The sequence below is a fragment of the Orcinus orca genome, chromosome 16 (assembly GCF_937001465.1).
Source record: "Orcinus orca chromosome 16, mOrcOrc1.1, whole genome shotgun sequence".
In the NCBI taxonomy this organism is placed as follows: domain Eukaryota; kingdom Metazoa; phylum Chordata; class Mammalia; order Artiodactyla; family Delphinidae; genus Orcinus; species Orcinus orca.
Window position 1 is genome coordinate 23,521,116 of NC_064574.1, and position 18,053 is coordinate 23,539,168.

The 18,053-nt window shown below is 44.3% G+C and overlaps 1 protein-coding gene across 12 annotated transcripts in view; it reads right to left on the minus strand.

The window, feature by feature from the left end:
- The window catches only part of DLGAP4 (DLG associated protein 4), a 202,367-nt gene that overhangs the window by 17,982 nt on the left and 166,332 nt on the right, over nucleotides 1-18,053 (minus strand). For 8 of the 12 annotated variants that reach the window (XM_049699332.1, XM_049699330.1, XM_004272802.4 and 5 more), the window contains 2 exons: nucleotides 17,018-17,106; nucleotides 16,085-16,497 (listed from right to left, as the gene is read on the minus strand). In XM_049699332.1, the coding sequence (XP_049555289.1) occupies nucleotides 16,085-16,497; nucleotides 17,018-17,106 (502 nt within the window). Of the gene's footprint in view, nucleotides 1-4,713; nucleotides 7,427-9,887; nucleotides 11,710-16,084; nucleotides 16,498-17,017; nucleotides 17,107-17,356; nucleotides 17,437-18,053 lie in introns of those variants that run through there. The other 4 variants (XM_049699331.1, XM_004272804.4, XR_007472183.1 and 1 more) reach the window with 3 other exon arrangements.

Consider the following 18,053-nt stretch of genomic DNA (forward strand, 5'->3'; position numbering starts at 1 on the left):
ACTAAAAGTTGTATTAACACAGAAACAGACAAAAGGGCAGCAGAACAGAACTGAGAAACACACCCCTGTGTGTGTAGCAATCTGGCCGTGGTTATTATGACTGACTGGCATCACTAATCAGTGAGGAAAGCAGAGACTTCAAAACATCTTTCCAGTGAGCCGTGGTCCAGGAACATCCCACATGCCGTGGAGCAACTAGGTCTGTGCGCCACAACTACTGATCCTGCGCTCTACAGCCCGTGAGCTACAACTACTGAGCCTGCATGCCACAACTACTGAAGCCCACATGCCTAGAGCCTGTGCTCCACAACAAAGAGAAGCCACCACAAGGAGAAGCCCGCACGCCACAACAAAGAGTAGCCCCTGCTAGCCGTAACTAGAGAAAGCCTGAGTGCAGCAATGAAGACACAATGCAGCAAAAAAAAAAAAAAAAAAAAAAAAAAAAAGTCACCACTATGTACCCTTTAAAAAAAAAAACTTAGGAAAGATCTAAAATCAACAACCTAACTTTACAACCTAAGAAACTAGAAACAAGCTATTCCAAAGCTAGCAGAAGGAAGGAAATGATAAAGATTAGAACAGAGCTAAATGAAATAGAGAGCAGGGAGACAACAGAAAAAAATCAAAAAACCAGAAGTTGGTTCTTCAAAACGATCAGCAAAACCGACAGAACTTTAACTAGACTAAGAAAAAAAGAAAAGACTCAAATACTAAGATAAAAAATGAAAGTGGGGACATTACTACCAATTCTACAGAAATGAAAAAGATTATAAGGGAGTACTAGAACAACTGTACACCAACAAATTGGATAACCTAGATGAAATGGACAAATTCATAAGGACAAATTCATAGAAACACAAAACCTACCAAGACTAAATCATGAAAAGATAGAAAATCTGAATAGTTTTGAATCAGTAATCAAAAATTTCCCAACAAAGAAAAGCTCTAGACCCAGTGGTCTCACTGCTGAATTCTACCAAACATTTAAAGATGACTAACACCACTCCTTCTCAAATTTTTCCAAAAAACTGAAGAGGAGGAAACACTTCCTAACTCATTCTATGAATCCAGCATTACCTTGATACCAAAGCCAGAAAAAAACACTACAAGAAAACTAGAGACCATCATCCCTTATGTACACTGATGCAAAAATCCTCAACAAAATATTAGCAAATAGGATTCAGCAGTATATTAAAAGGACTATACATATGACCGAGTGGGATTTATTATAAGGATGGTTCAACATATGAAAGCTGGTCAGTGTAACATGCCACATCAACAAAATGAAGGGGAAAAAACCACACAATCATCTCAATTGATGCAGGAAAAGCATCTGACAAAATCCAACACTCTTTCATGAGAAAAACACTCAACAAACTAGGAACTACATGAAACTACATCAACAAAATAAAAGCCATACATGAAAAACCCACAGCGAACATCATACTCCAGGGTGTTTTCTCTAAGATCGAGGATAAGGCAAGGATGCCCACATTCATCACTTTACCTCAACATAGGACTGGAAGTTCTACCCAGAGCAGTTAGTCAAGAAAAAGAAATAAAAGGCATCCAAATAGGAAAGGAAGAAGTAAAATTATCTCTGTTTGCAGATGATACGATCTTATACATAGAAAACCCTAAAGATTCCACCAAAAAACTCCCGATAGAACTAATAAATGAATTCAGCAAAGTAGGCAGAATACAAAGTCAACACACAAAAATCAGTTGCATTTCTAATACTAACAATAAACAACCTGAAAAGGAAATTACAAAAACGATTCCATTTACAATAGCATCAGAAAGAATAAAATATTTAGGAATTAACTAATTAAGGAGGTGACAGACTTACACAATGAAAACTACAAAACACTGCTGTTTTGTGGTTATTAAGAAGATATGATAAATGGAAACAAGTCCCATGTTCATGAACTGTAAGACTTAATACTGTTAAAAAGTCAATACTGGGCTTCCCTGGTGGCGCAGTGGTTGAGGGTCCGCCTGCCGATGCAGGGGACACGGGTTCGTGCCCCGGTCTGGGAAGACCCCACATGCCACGGAGCAGCTGGGCCCATGAGCCATGGCCGCTGAGCCTGCGCGTCCGGAGCCTGTGCTCCGCAACGGGAGAGGCCACAGCAGTGAGAGGCCCGCGTACCGCCAAAAAAAAAAAAGTCAATACTACCCAAAGCAATCTTCAGATTCAATACAATTCCTATCAAAATTCCAATAATGTTTTTTGCAGAAATAGAAAAATCCATCTTAAAATTCATATGGAATCTCAGGGCATCCCAAACATTAAAAGCAATCTTAAAAAAGAATAAAACAGGAGGATTCACACATCCTGATTTCAGAACTTACTACAAAGCCACAATAATCAAATCAGCATGGTACTGGCCTAAAGACAGACATACAGATCAATGGAATAAAATAGCAGCCCTGAAGTAAACCTTTGCAAACATGATCAAATGATTTGTGACAAGGGTACCAAACCCACTCAATGGGGAAAGAACAATATTTTCAACAAGTGGTGTGGAGAAAACTGGATATCCACATGCAAAAAAGTGAAGTTAGATTGTTATGTGATACCATAACTCAAAATAGATCAAGAACCTAAATTTAAAACCTAAAACAACAAAATTCTTATAAGAAAATATAGGACAAAAGCTTCAGGACATTGGATTTGGCAATGATTTCTTAGCTCTAACACCAAAGGCACAGGGAAACAACGAAAAAATAGAAAAACTGGACTTCCTGAAAATTTAAAAATTTTGTTCACTAAAAGTCATTACATACAGAGTAAAAGGGTAACACAGAATGGAAGAAAATATTTGCAAGTCATATATCTGGATGAGGGATTAATATTTAGAATATATAGAGAACTCCTAAAACTTAACAACCAAAGAAATCCCAACCTGATTCAAAAATGGGCAAATGACTTCAACACACATTTCTCCCCCCAAAAAATCAAATGGCCAACAAACATATGACAAGATGCTCAACATGACTAATTATTAGAGAAATGCAAATCAAAACTACAATGAGGTATCACCTCACACCGGTCAGAATGGCCATCATCAAAAAATCTACAAACAATAAATGCTGGAGAGGGTGTGGACAAAAGGCAACCCTCCTACACTGTTGGTGGGAATGTAAATTTTTTCCTTAAAAAACTATAAATAGAGCTGCCCTTTGATTCAGCAATCCCACTTCTTGGGCATATATCTGGAGAAAACCATAATGCAGAAAGATACATGCACCCCAATGTTCATTACAGTGCTATTTACAATAGTCAAGACATGGAAACAACATAAATGTCCATTGACAGAGGAGTGGATAAAGAAGATGTGGTACATATATACAATGGAATATTACTCAGCCATAAAAAAGAATGAAATAATGCCATTTGCAGCAACATGGATGGACCTAGAGATTGTCACACTGAGTGAAGTCAGACAGAGAAAGATAAATATCATACGGTATCACTTATATGTGGAATCTAAAAAAATGGTACAAATGAACTTATTTACGAAACAGAAATACAGTCACAGATGTAGAAAACAAACCTATGGTTACCAGGGGGCAAGGGGGAAAGGGATAAATTGGGAGATTGGGATTGACATACACTACTGTATATAAAATAGCTAACTAATAGGACCTACTGTATAGCACAGGGAACTCTACCCAATACTCTGTAATGACCTATATGGGAAAAGAATATTAAAAAAGTGGATATATGTATATGTATAACTGATTCACGTTGCTGTACACCTGAAACACAACACTGTAAATCAACTATACTCCAATAAAAATTAAAAATAAAACTACGATGAGATACCACCTCATACGCATTAGGAAGGCCACTATCAAAAGAAAACAAAACAGCAAGTGTTGGCAGGGATGTGGAGAAACTGTAATTCTTGTGCACTATTGGCAGGAATGTAAAATAGCACAGCTTCTGTGCTGTACAACAATGTGAATGCACTTAATACCACTGAACTGGACACTTAAAAATGGTTAAGATGGGGCTTCCCTGGTGGCGCAGTGGCTGAGAGTCCGCCTGCCGATGCAGGGGACACGGGTTCGTGCCCCGGTCCGGGAAGATCCCACATGCCATGGAGCAGATGGGCCCGTGAGCCATGGCCGCTAAGCCTGCACGTCCGGAGCCTGTGCTCCGCAACGGGAGAGGCCACAACAGTGAGAGGCCCGCGTACCGCAAAAAAACAAAACCCCAAAAAACAAAAATAATAGTGATAAAAACATCATTAATTTCGTGAATTCCCTGGTGGTCCACTGCAGGGGGCCAGGGAACTAAGATCCTGCAAGCTGTGTGGCATGGCCAAAAAAACAAGCCAAAAAAAAGTGATAAAGACATCATTAATTTTAGGAATTCCCTGACGGTCCAGTGGTTAGGACTCGGTGCTTTCACTGCAGGGGGCCCAGGTTCAATCCATGGTTGGGGAACTAAGATCCCACAAGCATTCATATATATATAAATATATAAAACAATATATATATGACATAGTATTAAGTATCCACATATATAAAGAGCTACAAATCAATTTTCAAAACACTGACAATGCAATAGAAAAATGAACTATCTGGGCAATTCACAGGAGAAAAAGTTGAAAGAGCCAATAAACTAATGAAAATATGCATAGCTTCTCAAATAACAAAGTAAATACGAAATAAATCAACCAGATATACTTTTCCACTTACCAAATAATTAATTTAGAGTCTGACGGGATCAAGCATCAGTGAGGATATCAGAGAAATGGAAATTTTCCAACACTGTTGGTGTAAGGATACACTGGTATAATCTTTGGAGAGCGATCAGGCAGAACTGATTAAAATATAAAATGTTTCCATCCATCCAGCAATTCTGTCCAAGGAAGGTAAGTATCCTAGAGAGATTCTCTCACATATGATGCCAAGAAAGACGTGTGCCAAGAAGCTGATAAAACCCTGAAAACACCTAAACACCCATCATCAGGAACGTGGGCAAAGAAAATGCAGTATTTCATGTATCTCACTGAACACGTCACAGAATTTAACCAAACTGAAGCAGATCTGTATGCGTCAAACTAGACAGAACTTCACAACACACTGTTCAGTAGTAAAAGCGCTCTTTGTAACTGCTGCATATTAGATTGAACTGGTTCTGTATTGTGGCAGACTGTATTTTCCAAAGATGACCCCAGCAGTGTCTCCTGTCTCTCGAGTTCTTCTAGAACCCTGACACTCCCCTATCAAGAGGCGGGGTCTAATTCTCCCCGTCCTTGAACCTGGGTGGGCTTGTGACTTCTTGTCGCCAGTAAAATACAGCGGTAGAGATCCCAGGTGAGTTCTGAGGCGAGGTCATCAAAGGCAAGGCAGCCTTGTTAGCCTGGAGCCCGGAGCCAACAAGTAAGAAGTCTGACTGCCCCGAGGCTGCCCGTGAGGAAGCAAAGTCCCGTGGAGGAGAGATACACAGGGGCCCCGGCAAGCAGTCCTGCTCTTTAGGTCACTCTGGTCTAGGCACCAGGCATGTGAGTGAACTACCTTCAGGTAATTCCTTCCCTCGGCTATCAGGCCCTGAGTCATCCCAGATGAGGCCCCAGACATCTTGGAGCAGAGATGAGATGTTCTTGCCATGCTCCTGCTGAATTGCTGACCTACTGTTACAGCCATAACCATAATAAAATGCTGGTTGTTTTATGTCACTAAGTTTGAGGTCAGTTTTTATGCAACAAAGGTAACTGAACACTTAGTGATAGGCAGTGAGGGGCCTGCTTTATTACAAATAATACAGCAAAGACATCCTTGTATACGCCTCTACACACAAACTAGTTATTTAGGGGAGGTCCTAAAAAGGAGACCTGCACTCAGAACTGCCCCCTGGTGAAAGTGGGGAGGCTACAATGCCTGTGTCTAGTAATATTAATATCAACATTAACGACAACAACTGTAATAAATGCTACCACCTCTTGGGTTCTTGCCAAGGGCTTTGTGTTTCTAATCTTACATTAATACACAGTCCTGTGGGGTTGGTATTGGTCCACCCAATTCACAGGTGAGGAAGTGAAGGCCTGGAGAACTGAGGTGACTCGCCCAAGGTCTCTTAGTTTCCTTCCTCGCCAGAGCTGGGGAAATGGGATGGCAGGCCCCTTCCCTCAGGCTGCTAGCTCTATGTCTACCCTTGTTCACCTCTCATCTCCCAGCACTGAGGCTAGAGGTGTGGCCTTTTCAGCTCCTGGCCTGGGCTGCGTCTATCCACAAGTTAGGGTGATGGTGACAGCAGATGCAGCAGACACGGCTGCTGCCGTTCACCACCAAGCACTCCGCATACACAGGGTCTCATCTTATCCCCACTACAGGCTGAGGGTGGGGTCATTATCGCCACTGAACAATGGGGGGAAGCAGGCTCAGATGTGCCCAAGGTCACACAGCTGTTGAGTGGCAGAGCACTTCACCTCCATTTGTTTGTTTCTTCTTCAAGACACGATTCTAATAGCTCCAACCTCACTGGATAGCCGGGAGTAAACAAGACGATGAATGCCGAGTGCTGGCTCATGGTAGGCCACCCAGCGTTCAAGGCTTTCTGATTCTCCACTCACTCTGGAACGATCCTGATCAACCCCCTGGCCACAGGAGTTCCCAGACTACGCTGAAGCGTTCATTTCATCCGCATCTCCTTCAACAGCAAGAAAGACATCTGCACAACTTGACCTCTGTAATCTTGCTTCCTCATGAGCCCCTCCTTATCCAGCCAAGCACGCCCTGCCTCCGCCTCCCTCTTTCAAGTTGATGACCTCTCCATCCACCTGTGGCCCAAACCAGGGAAGCTGGAGGGATTCACCTGACTCCAACCCTGTGCCCCTTTAGCCGGTCCATTCAGAACGTTCAGAAAATTTCTTGTTTATCCATTCCTTCCTCTTCCACCCCACCACCCTGGTCTCCCTGTTTCCAAAGCTTTTTCCACACAGCAATCAAGGGTGATCTTTCTAAAAAGAAAATCTGACCATCTCACTGTTGCTTCAGATCCCCCAGCTGCTCTCCCCTGCCTGGAGGGTAATGCCCAATACTTTGATCTGATATTTGAGGCCCTTCTCAGTCAGCTTCCTACTCTTGTGACCCACCATCCCCCTCTTCCCACCCCTTTCTTTTCACTTGTGATTCCTGGACCTGCCCTGCACTTCCTGCTTCTGTGCCTTTGCACGTGCTACTCCCTCCATCTGGAATCCCTGCCCTCTCCCCCTGCCTGTAAATATCCTCCAAGCTTCTGCACGATATGAAGGTATCATGTTCTCCTTGAGGTACCTCCTTGGTGAAGCTCTTCCACACATGTAAGAACAGTGACATTAAAACTTGTGGCCATAAGTCAGACAGGGCCTTGGGTGGACGTACACAATTTGATCAGAAAGCATGGTGGTGTCAACGAAGAATTGTGGTCCTAAGAGATAGGAAATGTCATTATTCACAACAGACAAAAAGATGGAAGCAACCCAAGCATCCACGGACACATGAATGGATAAGCAAAATGTGGTCTCTCCATACAATAGAATATTACTCAGCCTTAAAAAGGAACGAAATTCTGATACCAGCTGTAACACGAATGAATCTTGAGGACATTATGCTAAGTGAAATAAGCCACTCACAGAAGGACAAAGACCGTATGATTCCACTTGTATGAGGGACCCAGAGTAGTCAGATTCAGAGACAGAAAGTAGAATGGTGGTTGCCAAGGGCTGGGAGAGGGAGAATGGGGAGTTAGCATTTAATAGGTACAGAGTGTCAGTTTGGGAAGATGAAAAGTTCTGGAGATGGATGGTGGTATAACACAAAATCCACTCAATAGATGCAGCCACCTGCATGGGTGTTACTGATTTACCTGAGCAGTCAGAATACTTATCATGAATCTAAGGGACAGAGCAACGTGACCACATCTATCTTTAAGTTATAGTCACTGATGTAGGGCTGTGAAAAGGGCTCCATCCAGAGGTTGGGTTCAACAGCAGGGGTTGAGGGCTGCTTATTAAGAAATGTCATCATGTTGAAAGAGCACCCCTCCCCCCATAACATTACAGGAAGGTAATACCAATACTGTTTGACGTGACATATGCTTAGCAGGTAAGCATCTTCTCAATCCAGAAAGAATTAGAATTAAGTGTAGTACAGAAAAGTTTAACCTGCTGCACCAACACTGAGTCACTAAGGTATCCGCGCACACCCACCCAGGCTTATTCTCCTCATCTGCGCCGTCCAATACAACGGCCCCCGGCCATTTGCAGCAAGCGAGCACCGGCAATGTTGTTTCTCTGGATTGAGATGTACGATAAAGTAAAATATGCACTGGTTTTTAAGTACTTAGCATGAAAAGGAATGTAACACCTCAATAATTCTGTATGTTGAAACACTACTATTTTGGACATACTGTGTAAGATAACTTACAAAAATTATTTTCACCTATTTCTTTTTGCTTTTTAAATGCAGCTCCTAGAACATTTAAAGCACATGGCTCACATTATATTTTTACCAAATAGCGCTGCTCTAGATGCTCTGACCCTAGGCCACCGGGCAGGGTCAATGGCAGACGGCATGGAGTGAATGATAGTCTGCGAGCTCCCTCCCTCTACCCTGCACCTGGAATGCCAGCAACCAGACACATGCCCCCAAAGAAACTAGAGGATTCTTTTCTGAAGAAGATTCTGAAGGATTCTGGAGAAAACATACTGACATTTCAAGATCTTCTAAGGCAAAGGCCAGTTTGTCACCGAATCACCCTAAAGCAGGACGCCCTTAAACTTAGATGGGCAACAAACCACTTTAGTTCAATGTCAGCAGAACCTGTCACATTGTCACCAATAGAAATCAAAGATAATTTCATATCACATTACAGTGGTCACAGTTATCTTGAAATAATGTTTACTGTCATCATTACTTTAAAATTATAGTAATTTTAGACTGACTGCTAGACTGTATTACTTAATGCCTTAACAAAGAAGTATATATAGTATTATCATATCACAAATTTATTCACTATTTTAGAAACTGTATATTAATGTAATTGGTTCCCTTTATCTTGATATAATTTTTTAAATTAATTAATTTACTTAATTTTGGCTGCGTTGGGTCTTCGTTGCGGTGCGTGGGCTTCTCATTGTGGTGGCTTCTCTTGTTGCGGAGCACAGGGCTCTAGGTGCGTGGGCTTCAGCTGTCGTGGCACGTGGGTTCTAGAGCTCAGGCTCAGTAGTGTGGTACATGGGCTTAGTTGCTCCGTGGCATGTGGAATCCTCCCGGCCCAGGGCTCGAACCCGTGTCCCCTGCATTGGCAGGCGGATTCTTAACTACTGCGCCACCAGGGAAGCCCTGATATAATATTTTTTAATTATTTTTATTTTTGGCTGTGTTGGGTCTTTGTTGCTGCACCTGGGCTTTTCTCTAGTTGTGGCGAGTGGGGGCTACTCTTCATTACGACGTGTGGGCTTCTCATTAGGTGGCTTCTCTTGCTGCAGAGCACAGGCTCTGGGCGTGCGGGCTTCAGTAGTTGTGGTGCATGGGCTCAGTAGTTGTGGCTTGTGGGCTCTAGAGCACAGGCTCAGTAGTTGTGGCGCACGGGCTTAGTTGCTCCGCAGCATGTGGGATCTTCCCGGATCAGGGCTCGAACCCGTGTCCCCTGCATTGGCAGGCAGATTCTTAACCACTGCGCCACCAGAGAAGCCCTGGATATAATTTTTACTGTATGTTATTTAAAACCAGTTTTCTGAGGTGTCTACAGAAGCCTACCTTTCAATGGGCCCTGCCCACAGAGCTGCCAGTTAGTCTCTCACTGCTTCAATTGTTTTTTTGTCCTAATTTTAATTAGATTAATATACACTCATAGTTTTAAAAATAAATGGAAGCACAGCAATAAATGAAAAATAGATAAATTGGACTTTATCGAAATTAAAGACTTGCACATCAAAGGACACTATGAAGAAAGTGAAAAGACAACCTACAGAATGGGAGAAAATATTTACAAATCATATATCTGACAAGGGTCTATTATCCAGAATATGTAAAGAACTCCTAAACTCTACAACAAAAAGACAAACAACCCAATTAAATAGACTGAATAGATGTTTCTCCGAAGATATACAAATGACCAATAAGAACATGAAAAGAGGCTCAGCATCAGTCATTAGGGAAATGCAAATCAAAATGACAATGGGGACTTCCCTGGTGGTCCAGTGGTTAAGAATCCACCTTCCAATGCAGGGGATATGGGTTCAATCCCTGGTCAGGGAACTAAGATCCCACATGCTGCAGGGCAACTAATCCCATGCCACAACTACTGAGCTCCAGCACCTCAACTAGAGCCCACGTGCCACAAACTACAGAGCCCGCACATCACAACTAGAGAAGAAAAAAACCCATAAGAAACAACTAGAGAGAAGCCCGCACACTGCATTGAAGAGCCCGTGTGCTGCAATGAAAGATCCCGCATGCCACAACTAAGACCCGATGCAGCCGTAAAAAAATAATAATAATTTAAAAATAAATAAATAAAAAATTTTTTAAAAGGACAATGAGATACCACTTTATACCTACTAGGATGGCTATAATTTTTTTAAAAGATGGAAAATAACAAGTGTTAGCAAAGATATACAGAAATGGGAACGCTTATGCATTGCTGGTGGGAATGTAAAATGGTGCAACTGCTGTGGAAAACATTGGCAATTCCTCAAAAAGCTAGACATAGAATTAATTACCATGTGACCCAGCAATTCCATTCTTAGGTTTAAACCCAAAAGAACTGAAAATAGGACTGAAACAGATTCTCATATCGTGTTCACTATAGCATTATTCACAGTAGCTGAAAGGTGGAAATAACCCAAGTGTCCATCAACAGACGAATGGACCAAACAAATGTGGTATTTACATACAATGGAATATTATTCAGCTATAAAAAGGAATAAAGTTCTAATATGCTACAACATATGGATGTACCTTGAAAACATGCCAGACACAAAAGGACAAACACTGTATCTTCCCACTTACATGAAAGATCTAGAATAGGGAAATTCATAGAGACAGAAAGTAGATTAGAGGTTACCAGGGACTGGGTGGAGAAGGGAATGGGGAATTATTGCTTAACGGAAACAGAATCTCTATTTGGGGTGATAAAAAAGTTTTGGAAATAGATGTTGGTAATATACAACATTGTGAATATAAGTAATGCCACTGAATTATGCACTTAAAAGTGGTTAGAATGGCAAATTTTATGTTATATACATTTTACAATTAAAAAATGGAGAAAAGTTAAACATAGAATTACCACATGATCCAGCAATTCCACTCCTACGTATGTACTCAAAAGACTTGAACAGAGGTACGCAAACAAAATCTTGTACATTATGAGTTTTATTCTGCTATTAAAGAGGTTTTTTAAAATAATGCCATTCTTTTTATTTCCTTATAAATTTATTTTATTTATTTATTTTTGGCTGCATTGGGTCTTCATTGCTCCATGCAGGCTTCCTCTAGTTGCGGTGAGCGGGGGCTGCTCTTCGTTGAGGTGCGCAGACTTCTCATTGTGGTGGCTTCTCTTGTTGCGAAGCACAGACTCTAGGTGTGTGGGCTTCAGTAGTTGTGGCTCACAGGCGGTAGAGCGCAGGCTCAGTAGTTGTGGCGCACGGGCTTAGTTGCTCCACAGCATGTGGGATCTTCCCAGGCCAGGGCTCGAACCCGTGTCCCCTGCATTAGCAGGCGGATTCTTAACCACTGCACCACCAGGGAAGTCCCAAAGAGTTTTTATCATGATAGTTAAATAATTATTTCTTCATCTTTGATGTTATTACCATATATTATCAACATACCAGTATATTACCATGACTTTTGCTATTTTTATATTATATAGTTTGCTTTTGCTAACTCTAAAATTAAGTTTTATTTTATTATATTTAATTTTTTTAAAGAAATTAACATGCAATTTATAAATTTATTTTATTTATTTTTGGCTGCTTTGGGTCTTTGCTGCTGCATGTGGGCTTTCTCTAGTTGCGGTAAGTGGGGGTTACTCTTCGTTGTGGTGCGTGGGCTTCTCATTGCAGTGGCTTCTCTTGTTGCAGAGCACAGGCTCCAGTAGTTGCGGCATGTGGGCTCAGTAGTTGTGGCACACGGGCTTAGCTGCTCCACAGCATGTGGGATCTTCCCAGACTAGGGCTCGAACCCGTGTCCCCTGCATTGGCAGGCGGATTCTTAACCACTGCACCACCAGGTAAGTCCTTTATTTAATTTTAATTTTAATATTTTGGCTGCGCCGCACAACTTTCGGGATCTTAGTTCCCCAATCAGGGATTGAACCTGAGCCACAGCAGCGAAAGTGCCGAGTCCTAACCACTGGACTGCCAGGGAATTCCAAAGTTTTATTTTAAATTAAATCATAAAATTAAAAAACAGCAAGTGGAACTACTAGGCTTACAACAAAAACAGAAATCTTCTACTCCATCCCTTCCTACCCCTGAGTTAGTTCCTCACTTTTAATATGAATAAACAACTAAAGATCACTGGACATTCCAGGAAAGACTCCAACCCAAAAAGACACATAGAAAAAAGGAGCCTAAAGGAAACAGAGACAACACAGGGACACATGAAAACTTAAGTATATATGTAAATCTTAGAAAGGTAGGAGAAGATACTCTATCCATAAAACAAGGACAAAATATTATGAAAAAAGGAACAGAGTAAGAAAGAGCTCTTATACGAATGGCTGTAGTAAACATCTGATGTACAGAGTTTAGAGATAAATTCAAGAAAACCTCTCAAACTCAACAGATTTCTCCAAAAACAGATACACAAATAGCACTTGCAAAGATGCTATACTTTATTAGCCACCATGGAAACTCAAATCAAAACCACAGTGAGGGGCTTCCCTGGTGGCGCAGTGGTTGAGAGTCCGCCTGCCCATGCAGGGGAGGCGGGTTCGTGCCCTGGTCCAGGAGGATCCCACATGCCGCGCAGCGGCTGGGCCCGTGAGCCATGGCCGCTGAGCCTGTGCGTCCGGAGCCTGTGCTCCGCAATGGGGAGAGGCAACAACGGTGAGAGGCCCGCGTACCGCAAAAAAACCCACAAAAAAACAAAAACCACAGTGAGGTACTACTATACCCACCTTGATGGCTATAATCAAAAAGAGCAATAATTACAAGTGTTGGTGAGGATGTGGAGAAATTAGAACCTTCGTGTGCTGCTGGTGGGAATGTTAAATGGTGCAGCCACTGTGGAAGAGTTTAGCAGGTTCCTCAAAAAGTTAAACACAGAATTATCATATGACCCAGCAATTCCACTCCTACTTGTATACCCAAAGGAAATGAACATAGATCCACACAAAAACCTGTACACAAATGTGCACAGCAGCATTATTCATACTAGCCCAAAAGTGGAAACAATTCAAATGTCCATCAACAGATAAATGTATAAATAAAATGTAGTATTATCCATAAAACGGAATATTACTCCACAATAAGGAAGAACTGATACATGCTATAACATGGATGAACCTTAAAAACATGCAGCAAAAGAAGCCAGACACAAAAGGCCTGTCACACAATCATACTGTATGACTCCATTTACATAAATGTCCAGAATAGGCAAATCCACGAGACAGAATTAGTGGTTGCTAAGAGCTAGTGGGGAGGAGGGGACGAGGAGTTACTGCTTATGGTCACGGGGTTTCTTTTTGGAGTGATGGAAATGTTCAGAATTTAGATAACAGTGATGGTTGCACAACATTATGAGTGCACTAACTGCCACTGAACTGTATACTTTAAAAGGGTAAATTTTATGGCATGTGAATTATATCTCAATAAAGTTGTTATAGCGTGGGAAAAAAAAGAAAAAAAAAAAAAAGAAAGCCTTCCAGAAAGAGAGACAACAAAAAGATAAGAGAAAGAAAAGATCAGAGACAGGATCAACTCAGCAGATCCAACATGTGAGTGACAGGAACTTCAGAGAGAGAAAACAGAACAAGTGGAAGTGAGGAAATTATTTTAAAAAATTAATGCAAGACTATTTCTGCAAGAAACAAAAGACCTGAGTCTCCACATAAAAGTGGCCTATTAACTACTGGCACAAAGACCCATTCCAGGGCACATCACTGAGAAATTTCATAAGAGAGGTAAAGTGAAGATCCTAACAGATCCTAACAGCTTCCAGAGATAAAATCATACAAAGGACTGAGACCTGGAATGGCCTCAAACTGTTCATCGCAAGTAATGGAAGCTAAACATAATACGGCCTCTTTAAGATTCTGAGGGAAAGTTACTTTCAACTTTAATATTTATATATAAATTATATCTATATTTATACACAAACATAATTTGTATTTACTATTTTCAACTTCACACCCAGCCAAATTATATGAGGTCTGAATAAAGACATACAGTTTCCAAAAATTTATCTCCAACTGAAGGTGTGCTCCCGTAAAGTGAGGGGCTAAAACCAGGAAAGCGGAAGACCATGTTGTCCAAAAGAGCAGGGTGTCCATCACAGTAAAGTAGCCAAGGGCAGTCCCAGGTGACGAAAAGGGAAGTCTCTGGACAGCAGCCTGGCAGCAGGCCCAGAAAGCAAGCTGGCCAGATCAGGGCAGAGGACAGAGGGCACCAGGAAAAATAGGAGATCATGAGATTATCTGATACGTTTGCACACCTGGAAAATAATATTGATGAGGGGCTGGCCGATCTGGTGGAGCATGTGAAAAAAATTACAAATAAGAGCTTAGAAAATAAAGTGTATAAAAAAAATGAGGCAACCATTCATTCTAGGAAAAACAAAATGTATAAGAAAATGAAATCATTAATATACTACAAGGCTCTGTAGTGAACATCATTTACATGCTCATAGCAAACAGAAATATTGGTTGTTTTTTAACCCCAAACTGATGTAATATACGGAGGGTGGGGCACAGGAAGTGGAGGTGACAGAGCTAAATACTGAGCTATTATAGTAGAGATCAATACATAATGACGATTAATTTGAGAGGAAATAAAAGGTAATCCCATTTAAAAATGAAAAAGAAATATGAAGGTAAATACCAGAATACACAGTTGACGAGAGCTGCAAGTGGGGAAGGCTGAGGAAGGGCAGAGGGCTGGATGGTTTCTGTTAGAAGCCATTTAGTGCTCTCTCTGATCCTTGCCCCTGTTCTGATTTTGTAAATACTAGTAGTATAAAAGGTTGTTAGGTATATAGCTCACAATAGTTCCCTGCACACCAGCGGGTGTGACATCAAAGCTGGGGACTGGCCTAGATAGAGTGAAAACAAGGCCTCTGAGTCATCAAGGGGTGGTTTCCCCAGGCCCTGCCCCACCAGGGGTCAGTGGGATGCTGGCTCCATCCCTTCTGGATACCCCGGAGACCTGTGCTTCCTGCACGGTCTGTGAAGGGGAGCCATCTAGGGGCCGGAGCTTCCCAGGGGCCTGCCTCCAAACCACCCCTCCCCTGTATCAAACACCTGTGAATCTAGGCTCCCTACATATTTCTAGCTCTTTCTAGAACTATTCTCTAATTTCTCGGGGGAATTTTTGGAAACAGGCATGGTATAGACAGAAGCCTAAGTGGGAAAGTAGATGACTTCTGTCTAACCCATTCATAGTTCTTCACACCCTGCTGAGGTTCAGTTAGATCCCTGGTGCTTGGTACACAGTAGGTGCTCAATAAGGAGCCGCCAAAGGCATAATTATGGTGCCAGCTTTCTGTGTCCGGCACTTCATCGGGCCCTGAACACGCACCGCCGCATCAGAGGGTAGGATTATCTCCACGTTACAGGTAAGGAAACTGAGGCTCAAGGAACCTGCCCAAGGTCACTTCACTAGTAAGGGAAGAGCTAGGATTCAAACCAGGGGGCTGCTGACCCCACAGCCAGTGCAACTAGCAGCTGCTGCCGTAAATCCTTTCTGGAAAAAGGTTTGGTTAGGTCGGTGGATGGATGGAAGAAAGGAAAGAATGAGAATAAGGGGTGGAATCACAACCGACCCAGGAAGAGAACCTAAGAACCCCCACCCCACCTCGGAGGCTGGGGCTGGCACCCGCACCCCTCCCACCCCGCCCCCGGGGCCGGCCTCACAGCGCCCACCTTCTTCAGAGAGGCTGTTCTCTTTGGTCTCCTTGTCCATCTGGCAGCACCAGCCTTCCAGCCGCTCCGTTTCTGCCTGAAGCAGCTTCAAGAACCAGTAGCCGTCCCGGCGGCAGGCACCTGGCTGTGCTGGCTCCGCGGGGGAGCTGGAGGACGTCTCCAGCCAGGGGTCGGGCGGGGGCAGCGAGGATGCCTCTAAGGCAGGGTCGCTGTCGTCTCCATAGGAGAGGTTGCGCTTGATCTGGGCAATCCTGGGGGTCTGCCGGGGGCCGGCATCGATGCTGATGGAGTCGGGGTGTGGGGTGCAGTCCGGGAGGCTCCTCTCAGATGACTTACAGCTTGAGTCGTTGGCATCCTGGGTATCCGAGTCGGTGTCCCGTCGGGAGGACATGCTGTGAGAGGGGGCGCTGCTTCTGTGGGTGCGGGGTGGAGTGGGGTGGGGACAGTAAGGGGTGAGTCACCCAGAGGGCCAGAGACCAGAGGCCACCCCGACCCGGACACACGGGAGACAGAGAAACGGATGCATCGTCTGCTCACCATGCGCCTGAAGCGGGTCCCACAGCCCCCGTCTCATTCTCTGCTCAGCCCCCGCCCCGCCCACACGCACACGCACACACAGACAAGGTCATAAGGTTGCCTGTTTACTGCACTGGGGCCAGGACGCCCACCAACATCGGGGTGCCAGGCCATGTCTCTGCCCGGCCTCGGCCCCCGTGGCTGATTAATCTCACAGAGCAAGCGCTCGTTGAGCACGCCCGCCCGCCCAGCCTCCCACACCTGGGCCACCGCCCGCACCCCAAACCCAGCTCGGTTACTAGAAATCCAGCAAGGAGAAGTGGGTTAGGGAGAGCAGGAGGAGAAGGCGCAGGAGAGGGGAGAGCAGAGGGAGGGAGAGGAGAGGGGAGAGGCAGCCAACACCTCGGTGCCACTTACCGCCAGTCGTCCTCTACCTGAACCCCGATGGACTGGAATTTGGTAGCGGGACTGGGCTCCTCTTTTGGCACTGGCTGAACGCAGTCAACCTTATTGAAGGACAACGACAGCAACGGCACGGAGACAAAGACAAAAATAAAGAACAAACACCACACTTGCTGCTGAAATTCACGTTAGTGGGACGACGCAAACGGACGTGTGGACAGACACGAGGCATGCGGACACTGCACGTGGGCCCGAGGCCGGACCAGGTTAAGCCGGGCACTGCTCATTCGCGCGGAGGCGGGCGGGCAGGTGGGTGGGAGGTGGGATGGGGTGGAGATGACTGGCTTTCCCTACTCTGAGGAGGGTGCCATCACATCGATCGCTTTGGGTCCGTTGTCCTCCGAGAGGTGGGAATCGTTCCTTCTAGTCCTCTCCTTCACACGCATCAGAGAGAAGAAAAGAAAAAAGGACAACGAAAGAGAAAGAAAACACACACACACAAAGCCACAGCCGTTATCTGGTGTAGTTGAAGCGGGGCTGTCTCGAGGCACAGATCGCTCCCCCAACCCTGCAGGTGAAGGGCAGGCTGGAAGCGCCGGCACTAGGGGCGCACCTCGGACAGCAGTTCTGGATTTGAAAGCTGCAACGAAGGCAAGAGCCGGCCAAGTCCCTGGGCCCCGTGGGATGCCGGCCCTGGGCCTCGATCACACTTGGCTGAGGTCACCTTCAGCACTGGGTGGGCCAGGGGAGCCACGTGCAAAGCTGGCACTCTTTCTCTATACCAGTGATGCCCTGGGCCTACCTTTCTTTTCCGGGACAGAGGTACGTGGCCACAGAGCAGCCAGGTCAGCCCCTCCGCCACCGCTCATGAATGAGGGAGAACACACACTTGACCCAGGGCTCGAGGCACCAAGGGGTGGGACGAGAGTTGTAGGGGTGTCCTTGGAAATAGGAGACTCTCGTCTCTTGGCTTCACAGAGGCCAGGGAGGCTTTCCCGGGCAGGGACTGAGCACCAGGCTCCTCCTTGCCATGGGGGTGCAGCTGCATTTC